Consider the following 20,183-nt stretch of genomic DNA (forward strand, 5'->3'; position numbering starts at 1 on the left):
GTATGCAGCATCCCATCGATGTTTCCCAAACCTCAAGACCTTACATTTTGCTGCATTAAACTGATACCCCCATTCATTTGCCCATCTATCTAGCTTATTTAAATCCTCTTGCAGGGCTACCACATCTGCACTATTACTAATAATCCTTCCCAGCTTCGCATCATCTGCAAACAACTGAATATTCCCCTGCAATCCACTGGCTATGTCATTGATATAAAGGTTAAACAATATAGGTCCTAGTACTGAGCCCTGTGGGACCCCACTTGTAATCCTCTGCCTCCTGGAAACTGCTCCACCATACACAACTCTCTGATACCTATCAGACAGCCAATCCTGAATCCAGTTGACCAATCTGACATCCAGACCCATGTGCTGCAACTTAAATATCAGCTTATCATGTGGCACCCTGTCAAATGCCTTCACCAAGTCTAAGAAAATTGCAGTATATGCCTTTCCCTCATCTAATGTTCTTGTAACTTTATTATAAAAGGCTAGCATATTGCTAAAACAAGAGCGCCCTTTCACAAATCCATGTTGATTCTCACAGATAACATTACCCTCATCTGCCCAATGCTGTACACGGTCCCTCACAACTTTCTCCAAGATCTTAACGACTACTGATGACACACAGACTGCCCTATAATTAGACACTTCCAGTCTGTTACCACCCTTATGCAATGGCACTATCTTACCTTCCTTCCATTCCCTGGGCACCTTTGCCAAAGCCAGACTTTCATTGAAAAGCCACGTTAAAGGTACTGTCAATTCCCTAGCACATTCTCTCAAAACTCGTGGCGAAATACCATCCAGTCCCACAGCTTTACTGACATCCAGAGTACTCAGTATCTGAAACACACTCTCCTCCTGTACCTCCAGACCTCGTACCAGTCCTATCCCTCTAGCATTAAAACTGACTCCTCTAGGATGAAATACTCCAATAAAGTGTTCATTGAACAATTCCACTATGTCCTCTGCATCAGTCACTCTATTCCCATTTTTATCCCACAATATCATTCTTCCACAGTCATTTCTCCTCCTACTGGCCACATAGCTAAAAAATTCCCTAGGATTTTCTTTGGATCTTAGGGCCAATCTCCTCTCATATTCCAGTTTCGCTTTCCTTACCACACTAGTCACTCTTCTGGCCTGTGTCTTATATTCCTCATGCATCTCTTCACCTATCTCCTTATATCTCTTCCATAGCCTCTTTTTCGCATGCAATTCCTGTTTAATATTGTTTGTCATCCACTTTACTCCAAATTGCGTCCTCTTCTTCACTCGTGGTATACAACTTACCATTGCTGATAACAAATATTCTTTCACAATTTCCCACGCACTGGTGATATCCCGGCCTTCCAATTCCTCCCTCCATGAAACTTCCCGAAGTTGACGTCTAAGACTATTATAATCACCTGCCTTATAATTCCACATAAGTTCCCGTCTCTTTGATACTCCTGCATGTCTATTCATTTTCCAAGTCAACACCATATGGTCACTCTCTCCAACTGGTGGGAGAGACGTCAACTCAGTTATTATCAACTCTTCTGATGCTATAACCAAATCCAAAATTTTTGAACCTCTTGTTCCCTCTGTTACATGTTGCCTAAGACATTTGTCCCTCAAGAATTCTAGAAATTCCATTCCCCTATTGCTACATGCATCTTCTTCTCTCCAATTTATACTATTGAAGTTAAAATCTCCCATAACAATCATTCTTCTTGCACTTGCCAAACTTAGCTGTCTAAACATCTCCTGGTCCCCATCCTCTGTGCCCCTGGGTCTGTAGCAACACCCCACTAAATATCCTGTCTTGCCTACCTCTACCTCACACCATACGCTCTCAAAATCATTTGTCTCACTTCCTTCCAAATTCTCCACTCTTAGAGGACATAGGTCATCACTTATCATAAGCAGTACCCCACCACCACGCTTTCCCCTCCTATCCTGACGAAAAATGCTATACCCAGCGACTTCTATTCCTGTTGTTATATCCCCTTCTGTCAACCACGTCTCAGTGATCGCAATAATTTTTGGCCAGGCTGATGCTATCTGCGCCACCAATTCCTCTCCCTTATTCCGGATACTCCTGGCATTAGTATACAGCATATAAATGCCATTGTTTCTATAAATGCATTTGTATATACAAATATACAAATATATAAATGCATTTGTTTTTGTTTCATTTCTGATTTTGTTTCCTTAATCCATGAGACATCTTTATTATATTCAATAGGATTATCCCAAATTGACTTCCAAAATTTGAGTGTTTCTTCTTTTTCTGGTGAACGATTGTTTGCATTTGTATTTGTCTGGAGAGACTGCAGGCAACGTTATTATTATAAATTCTTCAGTAAAGTCGATTACATTATTTAACATGTTTATAGATTCACTTAAGTTGGTGTTTGGATTTTTTTTAATTTATTACGCAAACCTCCAAGTAGTCCAAAGACTCATCGAGGGAGGACACCCATTCCACAACTCTCAGTGTCCACCACTCAGTCCACCAACTACAGCGAACTGCAACTACCATCATCATCTACACCATTGCCATCTACTGGTCACCACCACTAGTAATTTCACAGACAATCACAAACATCCGTGCCCACAGCAGGATTCTGCTCTCCAGCCTTTTGGCTGGAGAGCAGATATGCTAACCACTCGGCCAACCAGGCCATTTTACTTACTACATTGATCCTTCACAAAATTCATACCAGATTATAAGTGAACATAAAAAAAAAATATTCTTTAATTTTCAAAGCTGATGTTTTTGCTTCATATTTTATATTATTGTTGTCAATTTGAATATTATCATAAATTTCCACAAAAGAATCTAAAACTTCTCCAATATTACCATTTGATCGTGTAAACTGGTTAGATACTTTAACCAAAATCGCTTCCCATCTAGTATCAGGTAAAGTTTAATTGCAGTTTTGGTGTGCTTTTCCAGTACATTCCATCGTTCAGTCAAAGCACTAAAGAAATTATAAATTTCTTGTATAGTGCTAAAAAAAAAATCGCTGTTTCAGTATTAACATGAGCAGCATCAGCGATCACCAAATTTAATAGCTGTTGTGCACGGGACAAAAAGTGCTTGAGGGTTAATATTCAATAAGTGTCTCTGAACACTGCTGTGTTTTCCTCTCATGTCCACTCCATTATCATATACTTGTCTCTGAAAATTTTAATATCTAAAATTTAAATCTTTTAATTTATCTAAGAGGTACATGGATAAACCTTCAGACTTTATGAGAAATTTAGTTAGCTGCCCTTTCTGTTTCTCTTTTTCAAGTTCTTTTGCCGCTTTTCTTTTTTTTATTTGCAGCTCTGGATAATTTTTTTTTATTTCATTATGCCCAAGTTTATTCTGAAGTAAAAATTCTATTGAACAAAAAATTTGGTAAGACATAAAAAATAAATGTGAATAAAAAAATGAAAATAAATACTTAAAAAATGCATACATTTTTCACTGATTTGTAAAGGCTTAGGTTTAATTTTGAATTTACTTACCTCAGTGTGAATTAACTACACATTCACTGTGTAGTTAATTCACAATAAGTTTAGCATTAAACAGTTCGATGATTTATTTACAAACAAAGTGTGAGGTCTGTTCCACAAAAAATGCCTGAATGTCACTTTGCAATAGAGATTAAGCTGGATACACGTGCGCTCCTCATGTCCTAACTGACAAATATGCACTGCATGTAAAAAAGAAAGTAGGTAGTGTAAGGCCCTCCCATTACATGGCATCCCAGAAGATCGCCCGGCTTGTTTAGTGCTTCTGCAAAACATCTTGAAGTTTTTGCTAAATGTTATTAAAAATCATAGTATTTATTACAATATATTTAGTGAACATCCACATTTAATAAATACTAACAATAAAACGTGTTTTTTATTTTATTTTTTCTACTCACTTCAGTGCCCCTTGAAGAAGGTGCCCCAATGCGATGCATCGCCTGCTTACTGCATTAAGCTGGCCCTGAGTTGTGACATCTAATAGGTAACCAGTAGTAATTTAGATAATTACTACTAATAGTAATAAATAAAATCTGAAGCCATATAAGGTTGAACATTTTTAGTCTAAATGAACTGTCTTTACTGTAGAAAGTTGGAAGTCAGTAAGAAATAGGAAACACAGGAAAACATTAATAAAAATTATGAGAAACATCTTTGTTCAAACTTTGCAAAAATGTCAGTACACCTTGTTGAGAAAATGTCAGACATCCAATCTGTCCTTTGAACATATTAGCCAGTTTTGATGTAATATCATTAGTCATCACAAATGTTCTAATTGAAGATCCTGTTAATCATCCTCATAGAAAATGATTTTCAACAGATAACACAAATCTTTTTCAGTGCCGCCTTTAACCATCCTTTAAGTGAAGCCAATTAGTATCCAAAAATGGTTTAGTTATAGACTTCCAACTATTGTCTCTAATTGTACATTTATACATGAAAAAATTCAAGGAAAAACTCTTTGTCACAAACTATCTGAAAACTATACACGTGGTGGTAGTACACAGATGGTATATTTATTGTTTAGAGATGTATCCTAGAAGACCTAAATAAATCAGTTTCCTAAGTCACTGTCATCCAGAAATTTTGTGCGTGTGTGTGTGTGTGTGTGTGTGATGCACACACACACACACATATGCACAGCATACATAGCTCATGGCAAAAACATGATGTTAAAAAAGAGAATCATGATGTCATTATATATTAACAGGATTGAAGAATTTTAAATATTTCAAGTTAAAAACTTTGAAGGAAAACATAGATCTAATCCAAGGAATTGGAAAATTAAAATAAGAGTTAAAAGTAAAAGTCTTAATATGGTATAATAAGGAAAAATAAAAAAACATATATATCATTATAAATTCAGATCTAAGTTCATAATCCAGCTCACAGCTTCAGGAGCCGCTTCTAAAAAGTCATTCCAATCATTCTGGTAAGCACTCTGTGGTGACAAAGTTGCTCACGTCCATAGCGATCTTTAAGCTATACGTGTCCCCTGGGTGATGCTAAATGAGCAACAGCGATAGGCAGCCAGTCCATCCTAAGGACTCCTGGCCAATTTCACAATGTCTACTGAATATAGTATATAGTAGTATTTCTTCATATTAGAAATATTCCTGAAAGAATAAAAAAAAAAGTAAATAAATAATTATATATTTAAATAACCCATAAGCCATTATGAAAATAGCTTCATTAGCTGTACTAAAGATGAAATCTACCAAATCATTACCAAGGGTGTACAGAATGCACTGCTAGTATAACATTCTCTATTATGGACACTGATAGATTTGCAACACTCAAAATAGCATGATGAAGTAAACCCCTAAAGGTTCATCTTCAAAAGTGAAAGGCTGTTTGTAGGAATCAGTATGCTCTACTAAACATTTGTGGAAAGTTTATTTTTCACTTGGTTAGAATATAATAAATTTAGTTTAATCCTTTACCCAAGTGTGAGCCAACAAAGTTTGCACCTGAAAGTATCTTCAGGACTGGGATAAGGTGGTACAACACTAGGGCGACTCCTTGCAAAGGTGGAGAAAGCTACCAACACTCCTATCTCAGTATCTCCCATAATGCAAAACACATCTCCTTGTGGATATGTCTAATGTTATGCATTAAGAGAAGGGCCACTACCCAGACTAGTTTCGACCTTTATTGAGGTCTCTTCAGTGAGAGCCAGGCCCAAGTGGAGATACCAGTCAGAAGCATTAGCAAGGTCATCTCTACCTATAGGAGTTGCCAATTGGTGTGCCACCTTTTTAATAAATTACTCTGGATTTAGAGGAAGATGTTGAAAGTTTATTTTTCACTTGGTTAGAATATAATAAATTTAGTTTAATCCTTTACCCAAGTGTGAGCAAACAAAGTTTGCGCCTGAAAGTATCTTCAGGACTGGGGTAAGGTGGTACAACACCAGGGCAACTCGTTGCAAAGGTGGAGCAAGCTACCAACACTCCTATCTCAGTATCTCCCATAATGCAAAACACATCTCCTTGCGGATATGTTTAATGTTATGCATTAAGGGAAGGGCTAATCTAACAGATAAGCTTAGGTGTTGATGGTTATTCATGACTTATTTTTCACGGTATTAACAACACCACAAACACTTTTATCAACAAATATGTTTTATTAACGCTTATATTTCGCTGATTTTCAACTCAGCATCATCAGAGCACAACACACTTGTAAATGCGACAGTGAGTGAGTGAAACAATATAATTGCAAAAGACAAAAGATCTAAAGTCCTATTTTTTGGTGCCCTCTAACGAGAAATAAAAAAAAAAAAAAGAAGTTATCCAGGAGTTTTTCTTAGGATAACCGTCTCCCAAATTTTTGGCAAATTAATGCAACCATATTTGTTAAGGTTGGGAGAATTCTTCAAAGCCATTGCTGACTCAAAAAATAATCTTTCAGATCTATAGCGACTCCTAAATAGCACATTCATTTTCCTCCATCTAATCCTGTGTGAAGGCGTGTCCAATGTCCTCATGTCAAGCTGGCAACTCTGATCTGCTCGCCTAAGGTCATACACTTCATACACGCCCTTTAGCACACCCAGGAGTGTATGAAGTTCCGTGTGACTGTGACTTGGCCTATTATGAGCAAACAGGAAGATCAGTGAACATCTGCCTGGAAGAACATGAAAGATACATTCGCTACTATTACTATGGCAAGTCGGGACTGGCAGACCATGCTTTGGACACTCCTTCACACAGGATTAGATAGAGGAAAACGAATGTGCTATTTAGGAGTCGTTATAGATCTGAAAGATTATTTTTTGAGTCAGCAATGGCTTTGAAGAATTCTCCCAACCTTAACAAATATGGTTGCATTAATTTGCCAAAAATTTGGAGACGGTTATCCTAAGAAAAACTCCTGGATAACTGCTTTTTTTTTTTTTTTTTTTTTTTTTCTCGTTAGAGGGTGCCAAAAAATAGGACTTTAGATCTTTTGTCTTTTGCAATTATATTGTTTCACTCACTCACTGTCGCGTTTACAAGTGTGTTGTGCTCTGATGATGCTGAGTTGAAAATCAGCAAAATATAAGTTTTAATAAAACATCTTTGTTGATAAAAGTGTTTGTGGTGTTGTTAATACCGTGAAAAATAAGTCATGAATAAGGGAAGGGCCACTACCCAGACTAGTTTCGACCTTTATTGAGGTCTCTTCAGTGAGAGCCAGGGCCAAGTGGAGATACCAGTCAGAAGCAAGGTCATCTCTACCTATAAGAGTTGCCAATTGGTGTGCCACCTTTTTAATAAATTACTCTGGATTTAGAGGAAGATGTTGAAAGTTTATTTTTCACTTGGTTACAATATAATAAATTTAGTTTAATCCTTTACCCAAGTGTGAGCAAAAAAAATAAACTTTCAACATCTTCCTCTAAATCCAGAGTAATTTATTAAAAAGGTGGCACACTAATTGGCAACTCCTATAGGTAGAGATGACCTTGCTAATGCTTCTGACTGGTATCTCCACTTGGGCCTGGCTCCCACTGAAGAGACTTCAATAAAGGTCGAAACTAGTCTGGGTAGTGGCCCTTCCCTTAATGCATAACATTAGACATATCCACAAGGAGATGTGTTTTGCATTATGGGAGATACTGAGATAGGAGTGTTGGTAGCTTGTGCCACCTTTGCAAGGAGTTTCCCTGGTGTTGTACCACCTTACCCCAGTCCTGAAGATACTTTCAGGTGCAAACTTTGTTCACACTTGGGTAAAGGATTAAACTAAATTTGGCTGTAATTACTGAGGAAAATTTGAGAGGCTGTCATAACCAACAAAACTGGTGATCCTTGATGCTCCCTTCAGAGAGTGTAGGCACAACATTAGAATACTTACAATAAATCCATATTCAGTTATGAATCATGTTTACTCCAATTAACCCTGAAAATTTTTCAGTAACTAAGCTGTCTGTTTTAATAGCAACATAATTTAATCGCTTCAGCTGCTTCGAATGAAATAGTAATTAGCAACTGTACAAAATAAAGGGATGAGTTGAGGCAGGTAAAGATTTTGCAAAGAGTCCTAAATGATTCATTTAATTTAACAGGTCCTGAAAATTTGAATTTGTGCATATAAATTGAGGACTAAAAACATCAAATGAAAACGATTCATTTAATGTTTTGCAGATCAAATTGCCTGAGTGCCAAAGCTAGGCGATTAGGTAGAGACCCTTTCACATAACCTGTAATGAATGGAGAACTAGCTGAGGTTTTCTAACCCAATGTTCAGTTCTCATCTTTTTGTGGCACTCACCATTACTAGATATCCTCCTTGATACTGAATGAAAGACTATAGTTTAGCAGTTTGGAACTTAACATACTAAATTGTATTCTGTATCGACTTAACTACACATGAATATAATGATGAAACGTTATTATTTGAGACCGGTATGCATACTACACAGAATTAATTGTTAGAAAAAATATTTTTATTTAACACTAATAGTTTTGTGAACAGCTATGGTTCACTTCATCAGGAGAAAATAGTGAATAAAATAAACAGTTAAGCTACAAGAAGTTAACTATAACTATATTAATCATTTGAACAAAGACCAACAGCGGAATGAATGCATGTGTACTGTATTGCATCTTGATAGTTAGTGACATAATGCATGCGTTTTTATGAGAGAGGACCAGACTTGGTGTACAATCATGTCTTGAGGTCACTGCTCCAGAAATTATTGAAAAAATTCATGATATGGTGATGGATGATAGAAGAATGTAGGTGAGTGAAATTGCTATGGCTGTGGGCATCTCAAATGACCGTGTACATAATATTTTACACGAACATTTACATGCGAGAAATCTATCCGCAAGATGGGTGCCATTTGCCTACACTGGGTCAACGTGCGAACTGTTGCAAGGACAGCTTGAAGCTTTTAAACGGAATCCAGAGGAATTTTGTGTCATTTCGTACCAGTGGATGAAAAATAGATTCATCACTATTAGCCTGAGACCAAGGAACAATAAAAACAATGGGTTGCAAGTGGGGAATCTGCACCAAAGAAACCGAAAACCGTTCCTTCAGCATGAAAGGTTATGGCCATTGTCTTCTGGGATGCTCATGACATAATCTTCATAGATTTCTTGGAAAAAGGTAAAACAATTATCGGAGTGTATTATGCTCCTTTGTTGGATCATTTAAATAATTAAATAAAGGAAAAACGATCACACTTGGCAAAAAAGAAGATTCTTTTTCACCACGACAATGCACTTGCTCACTCTTCTGCAATTGTGACCGCAAAATTGTTCGTTTTGTGCTACGAAGTCCTTTTGTATCCCCCCCCCCCCCCGCCACTCTCTAGATTTCACTCCCTCTGACTGTTATCTGTTTCCAAACATGAAAAAATGGCTGGTAGGAAAGAGGTTTTTATCAAACAACAAGGTGATTGACGAAACAACTGCCTATTTTGAAGAGTTGGACAAATCATACTATATGGATGGGATCAAAAAACTTGAGCATCGTTGGACTAAGTGTGTAGCCCTCAAGGAGGCTATGTTGAAAAATAAAAAATGTTTGTCCCAAAAAAATTGTTTTCTTCATTTTTGCACGGACTTATCGAACAACCCTCGTAATTCAGAGGGCTGGTCAGATGGTTAATTCCCAATGAATGGAGTAGAGCTCTCATAGTACCCATTTATAAAAAGGAATTAAAATTAAATGTGAGAATTACAGAGGAATTTCTTTACTAAATGTTCCAGATAAGATATGCAAGTGTACTTGAAAAGAGGTTGAGAAAGATTGTGGGAAGAGAAATTTAGAGAAGATCAAGCTGGGTTCAGGCCAAATAGAGGTGGTCAGGATCAGATTTTCACTTTAAGGCAAATAGGTGAGAAATGGTGGGAATATGACAAGGAACTGTACTTAAGATTTATAGATCTGGAAAAGACAAGGTGCCCAGAGAAAAACTTATCAAACACTACAATTAAATGAGATGAATGGAACATTATACAGAGGAATACATAGTCTATATTTAAGTTATCAGTCAGCAGTTAGAATTGAAGGAAATACAGGAAGATGGTTTGATATAAAATCAGGAGTAAGACAAGGATGCACGTTATCTCCACTCTTATTCGTCATCTATATGGATCACATTATGAAAGAAAGTGGCATCAAGCCTGATATTAGAATTGGAGATGTCAAACTTAGCTTTATGCAAATGATGTTGTACTCCTAAGCACATCTAGTGCAAGTCTCCAGTATTCACTAACTAAACTGAATAATAGCTGTAACAAATTTGGTATGAAAAGCAGCAGTAAAAAGACCAAAACTATGAAAATAGGCAGATGCAAGAAAACTTCAGCTTCATTCTGAATAGCAATCCTAGAGAACAAATATTTCAGCTACTTAGCCACAGTTTTTAGTAAAGATAGTTAAATCTGAAAATAGACAGCAACATAAGCAAAGGTGGTATGGTGGGTAGCTAGCTGGATAAATTTATATGGAATAAAAGAGAAATTAGCCAAAACATCAAACTAGCAGTATACATGACAGTTTAAACCAGTTTTAAGTTATGGAGCATCTGAAAATTGGTTTAGAAATAAAGCACTTGATCAAAGACTAGAGACCACAGATACAAGGGAAAAATTAGAGGAGTGAACCGATAGCTTCAATGACAGAATCATATTAAAAATGACAATATTAGAAAGGAACTTAAATTATTAGCATTCAAGAATGTGTAAGCAGAGCTAATCCAAGGTGGTATGGCCACATTAAATAGAATGTGTGAAGAAAGGTTAGCAAAACAGGTGTTTGATGTCAAGATAGAGGATAGAGACCCAAAGGAAGACCAAGGACTAGGTGGATTGATTCGGTTAGAAATGCCTTAGAAGCACGAAATGTTAGATATGACAATATTAGAGTGCTCACAAGTAATAGATTGATTTGGAGGAAAATTGTTGATCATGTGTCGTCTCCATCCTGGAGATTGATTACCATGATGTGACTCATAGTTGACTACAGGCGTAAGAATAATGTGGTGAGGAGACCCTGTCTCTTCCACATTGTTGTAAGTATTCATGGCTGTAAATCCTTATGTGTTCTCAGGACCAGTTTGCCTGTTCTGAGGGACAATAAACCTGAGTTTCCATGTGGGAAAAACCCTCTACCTCTGTATGAAACCAGCTAACTCACCTTTAGTTAAAAGAGACCAGATAAAGGTTCCTCACATCATGGACCTGAATTGAGCCCAGGTGGAATAAGCTCTTTCTTAAGATGAAGCCCTTTGGTCAGAAAGACCAAAGGGTTCATCTATATTGACTGAGCTGCAAAGCTCAGAATTGTTGATAACAGATTAATAATAATGTAAACTTAATCATGTAGTGCTGTCATAGTAACATGAACATTCCCTTGGGGATACATATCAGGAAATTGATGATGATGACGTTTTCCTTGTTCATTTTGTGGCCTGGGGAGGGAGGGAGGTTGCTTTAAGATTTTATTAACCAACATTCTGTTGTAGCAATTCTTTAATAGGATTGAACTATGGTATTCTGGATTCTTTTGTCTCATCTGCTGCCTAGTTTTTGTGCTGGTTGGTGATGGTTTTTTTGTGTGCAGCTTTCTTCTAGTCTCTGCTGGCTTCCTGTAAACTGAATAGTTATTTTGCTTGTACACTTCTAGGAGCATGTCTAAAATGGCAAAGATGTATTGGTTACTAACTAAATAGTGAATTTGATCCAGGGGTGGATGTTGTTTAGGTGAAGCAGGAGATCCTATGGTTGGTTGATGGCCAGGCCATGTGATGAAAATGTGTATCTACTCCCCCTGATTGTCATTATATACCTGAATAGTATGCTTGCATGGTTCATTAACTATTTAGTTACTATCACTGATTCAGATCTGGAATATTATTATTGTAATAAGTTAACTTAAGATTTGAGTGAGAGACAAAGGAAATTCAATTAAAAAATAATATTTTTATTTACAAGTTTACATGTTAGTGTAAATTTATGGTATTGCTTTAACAGTGTGTGTAAAATGTTTGTTTCACAAGCACTATATATGACTGCATTATAAATAAGAACTTATCTCCTAAAGAGAAAAGGGCCCACAAACTCAACCATGGAGTTAAAGAACATAAACATCACACAAGATTTCTCTTCTCTTCAATATCACAGGATTTTATGAGAATGCACAAACTTCAAACTTATAAAGGCACAGTTTCTTCCATTCTAAACAGTAGCCATAGAAATCTAATTAGCTAATACTTTTCTTCTTCAAAAGCAAAAAGATCATTTGTGTGCAACTTTTCTTAAAAAGGAACATATTTCTTTTGTATCTTCTCTGCAATATCAGTTCCTTTTTCATTTCCTTGAAATACAAAGATCATTTTAAAGTTCTCTTATTCCTTGTGGAAACTTCTTCCTTATCCGTGAACTCAAAAACAATTCATCTCTTTCACGTTTGCAGTGTTTAACTAGAATATGTTTGCTACATAATGTATCAAAAGGACTGTCCTTTGCTTCAGGAGAAAATATATGTGACTTTTATAGGTAATATTTCTGGGAAAATTCTTATGTTACTAAGAAAATATTATTTTTATGGCTTTTTGCCTGTTTTTGTTCACATACCACCCTTCCCTCACCAATAATTCTCCCACATCTCTCTCTCTACCCCACATTTTCCAACCCTCTCTTCCTTTTAACAGCAAAAATGTGTATTGCCACATAAGAAGACAGCCAGCAACATCCTGCAGAAGTATGGCTGAATTATTTCTCCTATATCCTATATATTCTTCATATATCTGTCTATATAAAACATCAGTAATGCCCTAAAATTTGAGTAAAAAGCCAATGACATTATGAAAAGGGGCACTCCTAAACAAAAATAGGCTAAATAGCCATAAAAATAATATATCACTTTTTTCTAACTCCAACTTTGATTCCTTTGAAAGAATTTCACTGTTAATTTTCATCATACTAGTTGATTGAAACTAGTATGATGAAATTTTAATAATTTTAGATTGTCAGGGTAATAGTAATAGTGCATTCTCCTTGGAGATATATTCCAGGAAATAATGATTGAGTCTCTTCAATAATTTAACATTCAGATTTTTTACAAAAGTAGATTTACTGATATGCCAATATACAAACAAGCAAACTTTTTTTTAGTGAAACAAATGATAAAAAAAGTTTGCTTGTTTGTTTCAATTAAAAAGTGTTTTATCATGCGTCTGTAATTTGGCTTTCTAGGTTTGAAATGTGCTTTTGCCTTTTAGGTTATTGTCAGTCATGACATGCCGAACATATCCTTTGCTTCTGGTGGAGATGCTGTGAGTATTTTTTTTTTTTCAAAGTTTTTATTATTTATACATATATTTTTTCCATATGGTTTTTGATAGTTTGACCACATTTTAGTTCCAGTAATCTTTAGCTTTCATATTTTTAAATTAGAATAAAACTTTCATTATTTTCTATTACAGAAAGATATGTAATTGCTAGTGCTATTGTTTGGATTAATTTCCTTTTTTTTTTTTTTTTATCCCACACGTAAAAGCTTGCAAACCTATTATACATTAGCACTTTTTGAAACAAGGGTTGGATAATTATTATTATTACGGGTGAATACATGATGTTTAGGGAGGCTCAAAACATCATGTCCATCACAACTAACATTCACACAGTATCTATCATACTTTGCCTTGAACTCATTCACTGTCATAGCACCCACAACAGACTCTGGCACTTAATGCTACTTAATGCTATTGTTTGGATTAATTTCCTTTTTTTTTTTTTTTATCCCACACGTAAAAGCTTGCAAACCTATTATACATTAGCACCTTTTGAAACAAGGGTTGGATAATTATTATTATTACAGGTGAATACATGATGTTTAGGGAGGCTCAAAACATCATGTCCATCACAACTAACATTCACACAGTATCTATCATACTTTGCCTTGAACTCATTCACTGTCATAGCACCCACAACAGACTCTGGCACTTAATGCTACTCATTCACCTCTCTAAAATTAAAAAAAAAAACCAGCTCTAACACCCTTACTAACCACACTCTTGCCCAGCTTCCATGGATGTCCCCTGGTCCTCCCACCACAAGTCCTGTTTTCAAAAATATCCTCTGAATTAATCCCATAGAAACCCTTCAGCAATTTGAATGTCTCAATCATATCTCCCCTTTTCTGCCTATCAACCAATTTCTGCAACCCACAAATCTTCAACCTGTTTTCATAAGGTTCATTCCATAGACCTGCTGTCATCTTGGTCACTCACCTCTGGATCCTCTCAACCTCCTCCCCATCAAGAAGAAACCTAGGTGACTAGATCTCGGCACAGTAGTCGAGATGGGGTCTTATCAAGGCTCGATACAAAGGAACAATAACTTGCTTATCTCTGCTCATCAAAGTATTCTTCAGCATCCAAGTGATTCGATGAGCTGATTTAGCCACTTTTGCAATGTGCCTCTAAACTTCAACTTCCTATCCACCAACACTCCGAAGTCCCTGGCCTCATCAATCTCCTGGAGTACAGTTTCACCAATGTGATATACTGCTGCTAATCCTTTCACCCCAAAATGCATAACCTTACATTTTGCCGCATTAAATTGACATCCATTCTCCTTAGCCCAGACCTCCAATCTATCCAAATCATCCTGCAAAATTTTGTCATCTTCTGCATTCACTATTACCCTACCCAACTTTGCATCATCAGCGAACAAATAAACCGTTCCTCTCAGTTGCTTCCCTATATCGTTAATGAACAAATTAACAGCAGTGGTCCAAGAACAGAACCCTGCAGCACACCACTAGTCATAGGCCGTCTTTTGGACTCTACTCCTCAGTAAACTACTATCTCGTATCTCTCCATCAACCACCCTCCTATCCATCTCACTAACCCTATATCCATTCCCATATGTTGCAGTTTACGGATTAGAATTCCATGTGGTATCGTGTCAAAGGCCTTAGCCAGGTCCAGCAATATCACTGTAAACCATTTACCCTTATCCAGTTCAGCCGTCGTTGTGCTATAAAACCTGAGCAACTTACCGAGGCATGATCTATCCTTCACAGAACCATGCTGTTCCCCATACAGTATCTCATTTTCATCAATCCATATCTGTATTTTTCCCTTGACTACTTTCTCCAAGACCTTGACAACGACTCCTGATATTCTGATCGGTCAGTAATTTGCAACAGTAGTCTTGGATCCTCCTTTATGCAGTGGAACTATTTTCCCCTCTTTCCACCCCTTCGGGACTAAACCAGACCCAAGGCTCAGATTAAATAATATGTTCAAGGGCACTGAATTCTTTAGCCGCTTTACGTAAGAACTGTGCTGGTATACCATCCAATCCCACAGATGTATTCACATTAAGGTTCTGTAATAGACTATTCACCTCCACTTCATTCATCACAATTCCAATAAAACTAATGGTTCCTTCATTCCTTCAATGTCACCACCTGGATGATATACTCTTGCAAAGTGCTCACTCAGTAATTCCACTATATCAACTGATTCAGTGACCTCCCTACTATCGGCATTCCTTAAAATCATTCTGCCGTGTACAGTTTTTCTTTTACTTGCAGCATATTGAAAGAGCTGTTTGAGATTCTCTTTAGCTTGCATGGCTAATTTCTTTTCATAATCCACTTTTGCGTTTCTTACCACACTCTTTACCCTTCTGGCCTGCGCTTTATACCGGTCATGTGCCTGCAGGTCACCTTTTTCCTTAAATTCCTTCCACAGTTGTTTCTTTTTTTGCAACTCAAGTTTAATGGTGTTATTCATCCATTTAACCCCTACTTGATTACTATTCGGACTCTAGGTATAGTCAGCCATAACCTACTGCAAATGCTCCTTGACCACTTCCCATGCCCTATCAACATCCAGCCCTTGCAGTTTTACATGCCATGGCACTGAACCAAGCAATCTCCTAAGCTTGTCATACTTGTCAGCATGGTAATTCCTCGTGTACCTTGTCTTAGTCGAAAATTTCACACATTTAGCCACCTCCCAGGTCAAGACCCTATGATCACTCTCACCAATAGGTGGCAACATGGTCATATTCATTACAGTCAAATTCTCAGATGCTATTACTAGGTCAAGCGCTCTTGAACCCCTAGTATTTTCCATTACATGCTGTCTCAGATAGTTATCCTTTAGTAACTGAATAAAATCCAGTTCCTTCCTCGCATGTGTCCTCTCTTCCTTCCAATGAATGTTACTGTAGTTGAAATTCCCTATAATAATTACCCTCCTTCCACTCATTTCATCAATTTGTCTATGCATACTATTGCCACCATCTATTCCATCACCTGGTCTATAGCAGTACCCAACTATATACATTTTGTTCCGTTAGTCTCAATCTCACACCAAATAACCTCAAATGAACTCTTTTTACTATCATGCAATACAATTTCTATTCTCCTTGGCTGCAGTTCATCAGCTGTCATCAATAACACTCCTCCCCCATTTTATTCTCTCTGTCCCTCCTGAACACACTCTACCATACGCATTCTATCCCACTAACTATATCATCTTCTATCAGCCATGTTTCACTAATGCCAATAACTTGTGGCCAGGAAGAGCCAACCAAGGCCAAAAATTCTTCCTTCTTGTTCCTAATACTCCTTTCATTAGTATACATGAAATGCAGTTGTCCATTTGTCCCACCCCTATCTTGATGCATTATACTAACTATTCCATTCTGATTTCCTGTCATTCGTATTGGCTCGGGCTCATTATATACATTCTCACACTCAACTGCCTCACTGATGTCTGTATATTCGCTTCCTCCCCTCCTTTATAGTTCTAGTTTCCCTGATTTTTCACATCCACTCTCACTTTACTCAGCAACACTTTTTCCAGTCTTTGCACACCAAATCCATTCAAGTGTAAGCCATCCATCTTGTACAAATCCTTTCGTCCATGAAATTCACTCCACATGTCCACAAACTCCACACCGTCTGCATAACCTGCGCATAAAGTCATTTGCAATTATGGCCCTCCTCTTAAACTCCTCTCTGTCATACCGTGGCAACAGACTCACTATCCTAACTCTATCACTTTTCTTTCACTACCTCTAATAATTCCTTTAAAATCATTCGTTCCCACTACGACTATAATTTCTTTCACCCTCTGCTTTTGCGCTCTAATACTCTCACTTACATCCTTAATTTTCGCACCCAGTAAGTACGATTTAGTCAAACTCTCATCTATCACACCTCTTACTAACGAGCCAGTGTACAACACTCTTTCTTTCATTTCTGAAACACTCCCAGTCATACGCTCCTTTCATACACTTGCTTATTTTAGTTAGCCGAGGCACTCGGGAAAGAGTTTTGCAGTCACTCCAACTGCTGCCTCGCCCAATGTATTACTCTGCATAACCGTGCGATCTCACTCATTACAGCTAATTTCTCATTTTTTTCATCATTCAAACCATTTTCTCTCTATATATAATTACCTTCACTCTCCCTCTTTCATCACCGCTCTCATTGCTGTCTTGTACAACATCACAAATTACTATCAAACCACTATTTTTTCTCACATTCTGGCTTTCTTCTACTTCAATTCCTCACTTTCCTCACATTTTCGGCACAGTCTCCCACCACTATCATTATCTATCCAGACTCCAGCCTCTTTTGAGGAAGCATACATCCCGCACACGTTACACTGGACAAATTCCCTTACATTAAAGTTTTTGAACAAAGATGGCGAAGTTTTGGTCGACATTGTTTTTCGTCGCATTGCCTTCATGTGCTACACTATCAATCGTATCTTTAAACTACTAGTTTAAATAAAGCGGAAATCACACAGACAGACCAAGTTACCAAAAACAAACAATACCACGTCAAAATTAAATCGGTATTCCCAATTTTTTCTCAAAATAATACTTATCTTTTCGGGAGCTCTCTACAAACATGATACTCTGGTACTTTCCAAGCTATTTCAGTCCTCCAATAAGTAATAATAAATTTAGTTTCATCCTTTATCCAAGTGTAAGCAAACAAAGTTTGTGCCTGAAGTATCTTCAGGACTGAGGCAACTCGTAGTAAAGGTGGACCAAGCTCTCATCACTCCTTGTCTCAGTATCTCCCATAATGCGAATCACATCTCCTTGTGGACATGTATAATGCTGTGGATTAAGGGAAGGGCCACTACCCAGACTGGTTTTGACCTTTATTGAGGTCTCGTCAGTGGGATCCAGACCAAGAAGCGGTGATACTAAGGCAGAAGCATTATGGGAGACACTGAGACAAGGAGTGATGAGAGCTTGGTCCTTCCTTTACTACGAGTTTCCTCAGTCCTGAAGATATTTCAGGTGCAAACTTTGTTTGCATACACTTGGATAAAGGATTAAACTAAATTTATTATTACTTATTGGAGGACTGAAATAGCTTGGAAAGTACCAGAGTATCATGTTTGTAGAGAGCTCCCGAAAAGATAAGTATTATTTTGTCAAACTAAGTATTATTAGTCAAACCAAGTGGAAAATAAACTTCCTCCAATAAGTAAGTTCATCTGGTCTTGCAAACCAGCTGATGAAAATTGTTCATCAGCCATAAGTGTTGGTTGGACGGTGAAACAAGCCCACTGGTTGGAACTTTCTAACCAGTGAGCTTGGTCAGCTTAGCAAGTAATGATTTTTTTTTTTTTTTTTTCCCATTCATTAAGGAAACTCTTCAGATATGTGTTATGTTAATTTTGTGTATTCTAAGAGCTAAAATCACCTGTGTTTTGTTTTTATAATATTGATGAGTTTTGTTTTAATGTGTAAATGAAATATTTTGTGACCATCATTAAAAATTACAATCTCGTAGCTTTAATTTGGTTCCAGCCTTTTCTTTACAGAAGTTTATAAAAAAAAATCAGATAAGTTCTGTTCACCAGATTCATTTGGAGTGACTAAAAGTTCATCTTTTATAGTTAAGGGATTCTTAATACTTGCCTGAGTTATCATAAAAAAAAGTTTTTCTGGTTCCCTTTGTTCCATCTCAAGAGGGAATAGAAATTCTGTTTGGACAAAATTCATGAACCTTAAGATTAAGGTTCTCATATATATATATATATATATATTCATATTTATATATACTGACTATAACCGAGACTAGAATAACAATTAAATTTATTCAAAACGCAACATGTTTCATCGGATTATCCAACTTCTTCAGGTGTGGGAACATAAAATGCAAGTAAACACTATAAGAAACATCATATCACTATAAAACGACTATTACAAAATCAGTTAGCTTTGAACTGTAGGTACAGTCCGTGTTGAAGTTCTATTGTTAAGTAGCTGCGTGCATCTGATTTCACGCGTGTGCCAATATCGGATAGCAGAGCTGAAAGAGTCTGGTAGATTATAGCTGAGGTTATTGTTTATGTGATGAGGGTCCATAACAATTTCCTTAGACTCGACTATGCGTCGCTCCACCTCGTCATGGCATATATGAAGGTTTGAGGTTGTTGTCCAGTTTATCTCATGTTGACGGCCTTCATCATTTGTGTTTACTGAAAACAGTACATGGCTTGACAGGGCACTTGCTCTAGTTCTTTTGTAGCGATGCATAGTCAAGTCTAAGGAAATTGTTATGGATCCTCATCACATAAATAATAACCTCAGCTATAATCTACCGGACTCTTTCAGCTCTGCTATCTGATATTGGCACACGTGTGAAATCAGACGCACGCAGCTACTTAACATTAGAACTTCAACACGGACTATAGCTACAGTTCAAAGCTAACTGATTTTGTAATAGTCGTTTTATAATGATACGATGTTTCTTATAGTGTTTACTTGCATTTTATGTTCCCACGCCTGAAGAAGTCGGACAATCCGATGAAACATGTTGCGTTTTGAATAAATTTAATTATTCTAGTCTCGGTTATAGTCAGTATATATAAATATGAACATATCCCAGTACTGAGTTAATACTGCAAATTGCTATATATATATATATTGTTCATAATTTTACTCGGTAGAAAATGTATATAAAAAAAGAATTTAAATGACTCTATACCGAGAAAGAAAAGTTTAATGTTAAGATACGACTAGTTTCGTTGAAAATTCAACTTCTTCAGGTATCACAGGCAAAGAATTAAATAAAAAATAACATAGACATGATAAAATACATTAACAGATCTAGTATAAAACACACAAGTACATTTAAAAACAGGAATGCGTGCTTGAGTTCCAAATGAAGTT

General features: G+C 36.8%; 1 protein-coding gene across 1 annotated transcript in view; it reads left to right on the plus strand.

Annotated features, from left to right (window-relative positions):
• Window positions 1-20,183, plus strand: part of LOC150098224 (SHC-transforming protein 1-like) — a 236,289-nt gene that overhangs the window by 93,922 nt on the left and 122,184 nt on the right. Inside the window, exon 6 of the mRNA XM_090406245.1 lies at window positions 13,238-13,291. Within this exon, the coding sequence (XP_090262371.1) occupies window positions 13,238-13,291 (54 nt within the window). The remainder of the gene's footprint in view (window positions 1-13,237; window positions 13,292-20,183) is intronic.

The sequence above is a fragment of the Typopeltis vanoorti genome, chromosome 16 (assembly GCF_054136105.1).
Source record: "Typopeltis vanoorti isolate ZY-2024b chromosome 16, IOZ_Tvanoo_1.0, whole genome shotgun sequence".
Classification (NCBI taxonomy): domain Eukaryota; kingdom Metazoa; phylum Arthropoda; class Arachnida; order Uropygi; family Thelyphonidae; genus Typopeltis; species Typopeltis vanoorti.